Source organism: Corvus brachyrhynchos, unplaced genomic scaffold (assembly GCF_000691975.1).
Source record: "Corvus brachyrhynchos isolate BGI_N302 unplaced genomic scaffold, ASM69197v1 scaffold6, whole genome shotgun sequence".
NCBI classification, from domain to species: Eukaryota; Metazoa; Chordata; class Aves; order Passeriformes; family Corvidae; genus Corvus; species Corvus brachyrhynchos.
The window spans coordinates 4,621,148-4,629,804 of record NW_008238632.1 but is presented as its reverse complement, the minus strand read 5'-3'; the positions used below and the strand labels follow the sequence as shown (position 1 = coordinate 4,629,804).

Genomic DNA, 8,657 nt, shown 5'->3' with positions numbered 1-8,657 from the left:
AGTATCACTGAACGAGTGATGAGAAATCTAGCAAAGAACATGTTCACTGTCTTTAGTAAAAGACTGTCCTTTTTGGTAAACCACAAAATCATATTCCACCCCAAAGCACTGAACAGCATCCGTTACTTACTTGTTCCATTTAACTTATTTCCTGGTATCTGACTCATCTCAACAGAATTGCTTCTCAGATTTCCTCTTCTGTGTTGTTGTCCAGAGTCATGAGGACTGGGTGGTCAGTATTCAAGTTACACAATTAGTAATTATGACACAGGCAGACCCTGCTTAAACTTGTCAAACACATGAAAACTAGTACAGGTATCAGCTAAAGGAAAACTCTGAAACTTTTTCTAATCTTACAGATTATTTCTATGGATTCTGTTAACAAACAATTTTAGAAAATGAAGGCTTAATCTAGATGTGGATACTGTACTGATACTTTAGCTTTCTGAGCAGTGATCCAAGACTTGTAGACTCAAAAGCGTCCTTATTCCCTTCTCCAAAATTATGTTACTTTACCAATTAAAATATATTATATGAGCTTTCTTCCAATAAAAACAAGTATTTTGAATTGTTTCTGTACATTAAAAGGCTTCATCAGTCCCTGTTAGCTTGTCTCCATCTAGTATTCAAAAAACTATTAAAGGAATATTGAAGATACTTTGAATGTAACAGTAGTCAAGCCACTACACTGATGTGTTGGTTACCATGTCCCTTCCAGTAAAAAGCTTAACTTTTCAGATAAAGGCAGAAGATTGCTCTGTCTGTAACAAAGACCTAAACCCAAGGGATTTTTTATGAATACAGAAGGATTCAGGACTGACTACAAATCCTATTCATTTTATTCACATATGGACCAGTCACTATCAAAATAATTCATGTTCACAGTATACACATTTAAGTTCACCCCAAACCTACAGATTTCGGCCCTCAGCTCATCCTTAGAAAGTCTTTACAACAATTGTAGTGGGTAATAAGTTTGTATTCCAATCAAACCAAATTTAACTCAAGACCTGAGGAAGAGTATTCCAGGAACACCAAGATAGTGACTATAGAAAACACATGCTATTTATCCAAGTATCTGCTGTTTGGTTGCCATCCTACTCAGACTGAGTACTTCCAGCAGTGCCAATTCCAGTAGCAACGTTAAGGATCACTGACTACTGTAACTGCAATACTCACTGTGAAAGATTTTATTTGCCAGGAAATGTAAAACTCAGGTTAGGTAACAGGGATGTCTAACTACACAACAGCTTTTCAGACACCTCTGTTTCCAAAACATAATTCTACAGCTTCCATTATAGTACCAAAACAATGAATAACCTACCCAAAAAAAGAACCAAGGAGCAGGTGTAAACTCCTTGACTTACAGAACTGTATCACAGCAAGGCACTATATTCAACCACCAGTATAAGAGACAGAAGACATTAATGAAAATATTGTTTTGTAAACTGAAATAATTTAATAGAAGAATCTAATCAGATCAGATCTGTAGGATTCTGATTTGTTGAATACATTCAACAACTATATATATCTCTGTTCAGTGATAACTTTTAAGAAAAATATTAAAAATTTTAATACATTTCTACTGTAATGAAACTTTGCAGCAATTGCCATGTCACTCGTGACACAACAGACATCACCAATACATTATTTTATATAGAATTTCAATTCAGAAAAAATGACAATTTACTGGGTCTTGTTACAGTGAGATTTGAACAACCCCTTTGAGCAGGACTGGCAAAGCTGTGAGTTAGCAGTTCCCTTCTCCACACAAATGAAAAATTAGGGATGTTTCCACAGTAAGTTTCTTCGCTTCATCAGGACAGCTTCAGACCTTGCAGGTTTTGTTTCAGATTGAGCAACTCCTTCTCTTGTCTTGTTTTCTCCAGTTTGAAGGCCAGCTTGTTGGCTTTCTTCTCCATCCTGCGTTCCTGTGCATAGAAATAGTGAGAAATTTACAAAATAGGAATTAACATGCAAAATCAAACTATTCCAATTAACTCTTCTAGATCATGAAAACAAGAGCAATCTGAACAACGATATTATTTATGGCACTAATTATTAGTAGTCAAATTAATATGTGTATCACCAGGATAAACATCTTTAGTCAGCTGAAGCTTCTAATATGCTGGCAATTTCTGTTCCTAAATAAGACAGCTAGGATTTCATTGTGGCCAATTAGGATTTTCCACATTTCTTTCAGATACCTTTCACTTTGTGTGATCTGAAACATCGTAACTATTTCCTTTGCTACTCTAGATTGTAAGGAAATCTGATGTTCCTTCCGAAGTTTTATCTGCAGTGGTGGCCACAATAACAGAACCAAAGTTTTGATTCTGGAAATCAGTAAGACAAAAGTACGAAGTTAATCTACTGGACAGTTTTTTTTAAAGAAGCAGTAATTAGTCCTTTGAGACCAGCAAGTTTTTCCCATTATTTTCAGACATGACAAGTGCGTTTTAAAAAAAGTTCATAAGACAGAACTCAGACAACATAAAATGCTTTGCAAGGTTTTATTTCCAGCCAGTACCTTTCGCTCCTCTTTTATTGCCTGTTTCCTGGCTCTGCGATCCTCTTTGCTCTCAGCTTTGGAGCGAGGCTGTGTTGATGCTCTTGGCAGGTCACTGCCATTGATCATTTGCATGCGTTCCACCTGCTTAGCAGTAAGTCCTTTCTGAGGCAAGATATGTAGGGGAATTCCAGTCTTCTGAGAAATCTTTATTGGCTTGGGCTAAAATAGAGAGTGCATATGTATTAGAGGTCCCTAGCTTTCTCTCCAAGAATTGCACATGGCACTGCCTTATCAGTGTAAAAACTTTAGATCCAGATTTAACAGTAATAAACGTTAAGTTTCCTCATTTAACTTTCTCACAAAAACACACATTAATCCCTAAGTAAGAAATCAAACACATCTGAGATGGAATCTGGCCTTCAGAACAAGAAAAACATTTTTCCCTTTTGTTTAAATATTACTGAAAAAGTAAAGAACTTAAGTAGCCACTTAATATTTCTTTATAACCTTGCAAGAAAAAGGTTTCATTTCAAATTTGGGGATATCAAGCTGTGCTCTAATGATGGGGAACATCTGGAAGGCCAAAGAACTAGAATAAATTGTTTCAGACCATAGGAAAATAAACCTGAAGGAATATGGGGCTGTGAGACACAGACTACACAAAGGTATAGCACAAATAACAACAAAGGAAATCCCTTGCTCTGTATGATTCTGCCTAGCTATTAAAGAAATTTTGAATCACTCAGTTTTCCTTCTAATAGAAAAAATATATCCAAATCCTTCTTTAGTGGAGAAATAATACCAGAGGCTAACACCCTCCCCAACCTTCATTTCTGCTCCCATATCTGTAAAAACAGACACCCATTGAGAAAACAAAAACATTTGTCTCAAGTCTTCCCAGTGATATTCCTCAGAGTAAGTTTAATAATTTTACCTTTGATGGCTCCTTAATAAGTGTTGGGTGATTATATAAGTTTGAATATGTACCTAAGTCACAAAGAAAAAGGAAAGTAGTCAAGAAAGGCTAGCAAATACAAATGAGGTAAATCTATTATGAATTGTACTGTTACTTAGGTTTTGGAAATTCCTCCTGTTGTGCTCAGAGAATAAACCATTTTACCTGAAACACTGACAGAAAAGTTCTGAAATCACCTATCGTTTACTTTGAAATCCTAGGAACAAATAGGCAAACTCCAAAATACTTACTCAATATGGATTCACAATCCCACTTTTCTTTTGGCTCCTCAATAACTACAGCTACAATTTCTTCCTTTTCTTCCTCACTTTCTTCATTTGCAGGAGAGTCCAAATCTTCATCAGGTTCAAGAGCATCCAATTTCACACAACTTTGAAAAAGTTCAGAGAAGAAAAAAATACGGTTTATCTCTTCTTGAAAATGTATAATTATATAAACCCAGACTCCCTTCAGTAAAACCCTAGACCCAAGAAAGCTATTTCCAAAGAAATTTCCTTAAGCAAGCCTCCTCAAAATAAAACTAAAAACATTAGGACGAAGACACAGTCAACAAAAGAAGTATTTCTGCATTTCAAGAGGACAAATTCAATACAATTATACAGAAGGAGCATAACCTCACTCAAACCAACAAAATTCCTCCACTTACTTTTATCATACAAATGGATAATACTCATATGCAGCTGCTTTTGTTGTGGGATGTAATCTTTGAGTACATGAACTTGGAACAACATGCCCAAAATTTCAATATAAACAGAGGATTACAGAACTACTTATGTGAAGCAGTACTTCTGGGAATACATACTTCTTTGCTTTCTCTTTGTAGTAATCATCCAGGACTTCCTGCAACCGAGCGTTGTCGGTGTTAATATAGCCTTCCAACTCCACGTTATCTAAGGCTCCAATTTCATCTTCATCAAATTGTTCATAAAACTAAAATAAAGAAGTGGATATCTGTAATTAGATCACATTTGTCATGCAACTTCTTGACAGCTTAAAGAAGAGCCACACACTTCTTTTTATTTACTTCTTTTTCCTGTCCCTTCTCATTTGCTGAGCAACTGCCAAACATCTGCAGTAGCATTTCCTCCTTACTGTCAGTATTCTGTCAGCATGGGAGTCACAAAGTTATCTTATAATAATAATATATAAATTGGCTTCTAGAAAACATTTCTTATTCTGATGCATTATTTCAATCTGTGCCTTAAGAAGCCTGTCACTGCTCAGAACAAAAGTCACACCATATTTCCACTGCTCTGACATCAGTTCATGAATGTATACTTTACCAGGGGCCTATACATGATTCGTTGTGTTGAACTGAGCCTCTCAGACAGAATTGTAACACTAATTATGAATGCTCATATAGTCATTGGAGTAATTTTGTTTAACTCTATCAGTGCTAGGCCTTTCAATAGCAATTAACACTATAACCTAGGTGACACAAGCCTCTTAATGTACCCAGTATTAAATGTAGGACACATGCAAAGAGCAGGGCTTGATGCCCTGACTGCTAAAAGCAGTAAAATCTGCAGAGGTATACAGGACACTGCTTGATGAAATGAATCAATAGACAAAGAAGCATTTAAAACCCTTCACAGTTACACTCTTGAGCTGCCTCACCTTCTCAAATCTGTCATCCAACAGAGTTAACTGCTCATTCCGTCTTATTACTGAAGAAGTCATAGAATATTCCGTGAAACGACTCCTGGTTTCTTCTTGCATAAAAAGGAATTCTTTTGTCCGTCCATTAACGTCATCATCTGACAAAGGACCTTCTGAATCATAGTCTTTATCACTACTGCAGCTATCCTTTTCATCACTATCATCTTCCATATCTTCCCATTCATCTTCATCCTCAGCATCTGGTCCCCTGAACAGAAGTATAAAACAGTTTTAGAATAATACATGGGCCTTTCCATAGCTCTGACCTATGCTGGGTTATCTGAAACAATTTGGCAATAACAGATTTAAATCTTGAGAGGGAAAGAAAAAGAGTGAGACTTTTGCCTGAGAGCTGAAAGCATTGCTGGCTGGATCATGCATCTGTGCATTGAGAGGAAAGTTATGTTTATATTCAGCTGTACATGTCAAAGCAGAAAAATACCAGCTGCGTTCCTGAATATTAAAACAAGCAAAATTTCTCATTGTTCATGAAATTATGAGGATGATACCAAAACCTAAGTAGATAAAATGCAGTGGGGTATCACATGAAGCATTTGTAAAGGTTCCAGAAACACCCGTTAGCCTTCCTCAATGTTATTACTGATGTATTTTATATGTAATAGATGACAATGTTTTAAACAGCTCAAGAACACTATTATTCCAAACACTGCATATAATCCATGAGCTCAAAGTAACAAATGAAACCCATCTCTTGGATAACATAAGAAATTTGATTTTGCAAGCTACCATCCAAATAACACATGGTAATACTTTTTTTAACACACCAAAGTATTCCATTTGAAATCTGAAACCATTGTGGCTTCCTACACCACCACACACAATAGCAAATAGCATCTCTCCTAGTTACATATGACAAACATTTCAACAAAGCTCTATCTACCGCTTCTGGGGTTTATTTGCTTGTAGAACAAAATCATCTTCCAGGATATTTTCTGGATTGTCAAAGTCAAAATCATCATCAAGAGCTGCAACAATATCTGGGTCAAAATCTAGCCGTGGTCCTAGAAAGTTAAAAAAACAAAACATAAATATTTACATTTTTCTGACATTACAAAGCTACCTTCCTGGATAAAAAACAATCCAGCTAGGCTATTAATTTGCAGTAAGGAAAGCTGAAACCAAAGAATCATAAAATTCCTCAAGAATATTTGTAGACTTGATACAAGCCAGGGTTAAGTCACCAATCTCTTGTCAATTTGTATCATTCAGAAAAAAACATTTCCCAGAGGTTTTAAGCTTCCATAAACATATTTTAATATAGAATACTGTAAAAGAAAAAATATCTAGGTTAAAGTACCACATGATCAACTACCAGCATTAGCTCCAACCCTGAAATTCCCTACATTACAAAAGGTTAGAAAGTGTTTCTCCACTGCAATTAACAGAAATGTCTTTAGCATCCTTCTGTTAGGACAGAGAGAACTGCTACAATTCCTTTCTGTTATGAAATATGGAGATAGCTGTAGAGTCAATGTTCAGTGCAAACATGGATCCATAACAAAAACCTGCTCACAGCCTGTAACACTGAAATAACACTAATGAAGGAATGCAAACACTTCTCAGCATTTCAAAAGAAATTGAGTGAAAATCCAGTTCCAGACTCGGATTCAGACAGAATAATAAATTAATAGTATTAACTACAGGTTTCCCCTGTTATTAGTTTGTATTTGCTACACAATAGTAAGAGCTCACAGATTCCACCCTCTCCAAGCAAAGCTAAAGAATTCTTATTAGTGAATCACAGAAATAAATCTCAAATTGAAACATGGGTCTCTCACAGATCATTCCTTATGTCTGCTATTGAGCCTGTTCTAAGCCAAAAAATATTAACACCAGAATTGAAGCTATAATTACCATCTAGTTCCTAGATGGCAACTCACATTACAGCAAGGTAAAAAATACCTGAAACAGGAGCAGCTTTATTTAACAAGCCCACATCCTCTTCAAACTCTGTGGCAAATACTGAGGAAGGCAACTTAATAGATGGAGCCTTAGAAAAAGAAACAGAAAAACATGACCATAATATATCTGTTCTCAGTTTCCCATTTGAGCTCAAATTAACAAAAACATGTGGATACTCCTGCGACCAAAAGAAACTCTGTGAGTGGTACTTAAATGTTACAACAAACTACTTTATCAGTGGCAAATTTTCAGAGTTATACAATGATAGCTATGGAAAGTGCTGGCAGCATCAATTCTCGTGTCAATATCCTCCAGGTACAGAGACAGTATTTTTTGCATCTCTGAAGCTTTTAGAGAATGGTTGTACAGCAGGCACACTGAAATCTTAAAAATTTTTGTTGTTGTTGTTTTGGAGAACACTAACACACATTTGAAATCACCCCTTTACTGAGAGGCTTGTTAAAAGCTTCACAACATGCATATCTAACCTAACTTTAAATCTTAAGTAGTATCATCGAACTGTACCCGAAAGGTACTTCTGACATTGGTTTTGACTAAAATTACAGTATTTGGTTAAATCAAACACCCTCAGCTATAAGTGACTGACAATGGCATACTTCACTGCTTCAAAGCACTTACTGCTTTTCCACTCCAATGTGATCCAGCATCATGAACTCCTACAAGTTATGCCAGCAATTGAAAAGTTTGTTTTTATTCCCTCTGGTTTCTGCTACATTCCCCTTTAAAAAAAATGGTATGCTGATAATACAACCTGGCATATTCCTAACTCCCAGAGCATTCTGAAGCTCTAAACAACCTGAAAAATAAATGCCCACCCCAGAAAGGCACATGACTTGTTCAAACAAATACCTTCACAAGCCACCTCGGTAGAGAAAAGTTTGTCGTGGGTACATGAAGTGTTTTAACACTGTGCTAGCAAAATAATGCTCAGCAGTAAATTCTGCCTTGTCAGCTTTTGGGCTTACTTGTTGGAAAGTCTGGTTGTGGGTCAAAGAGATCCTTATAAATAAATACATATATACACACACAATTAATGAGTCTACAGGATGTTAATGCGCCAAAGAACAGCATTATCATGAGAAAAAATACGACTTACTGAAATTCTCTGAATTTCATCTTCTATGTGCCCCTCACTTGTGATGACAATTCTGCTTTGCTGTCCACGCACAGACGGGACAAGCTCAGAGGGACCAGAGGCCTCTTTGAGGTGCTGCAAATAGTCATAGTCATCATCAAAGAAGACACCATACTTGCGCTGCTCTTCCCTTCTTTGCTCCTCATGCCCCTAGGAAGAGGGGAAAATAGAAAATAGAAACAGAAATACATTTGGCTAACATATAATAAATAAATAAATGTATAAAAAAGAATAAAGAGAAATAAATTTAGTTACTCAAGTCCATTTAAAACTTACTAGCAAAAGGAAAAGTAACACATCTCCTGAGAGTGTCTGAACGTTAAAGTCCTTGTAGTCCTCTCCACTCCTTACCCTAATGCACAGCTAATTAGAATGTTGTCATCAGCTGGTTCCATATTTGGGTGCTATCTGAGCAGGACCTCGAACAACTC

The 8,657-nt window shown here is 36.2% G+C and overlaps 1 protein-coding gene across 1 annotated transcript in view; it reads right to left on the bottom strand.

Annotated features, from left to right (window-relative positions):
- Positions 1-817: 817 nt before the first annotated feature.
- LTV1 (LTV1 ribosome biogenesis factor) overlaps positions 818-8,657 on the bottom strand; it is a 9,320-nt gene continuing 1,480 nt past the window's right edge. The window contains exons 3-11 of the mRNA XM_008635990.2: positions 8,188-8,376; positions 7,071-7,158; positions 6,049-6,169; positions 5,106-5,355; positions 4,291-4,418; positions 3,719-3,858; positions 3,447-3,499; positions 2,531-2,731; positions 818-1,931 (exon numbers count right to left, since the gene is read on the bottom strand). Coding sequence (XP_008634212.1) covers positions 1,818-1,931; positions 2,531-2,731; positions 3,447-3,499; positions 3,719-3,858; positions 4,291-4,418; positions 5,106-5,355; positions 6,049-6,169; positions 7,071-7,158; positions 8,188-8,376 — 1,284 coding nt within the window. The 3' untranslated portion in view covers positions 818-1,817. The remainder of the gene's footprint in view (positions 1,932-2,530; positions 2,732-3,446; positions 3,500-3,718; positions 3,859-4,290; positions 4,419-5,105; positions 5,356-6,048; positions 6,170-7,070; positions 7,159-8,187; positions 8,377-8,657) is intronic.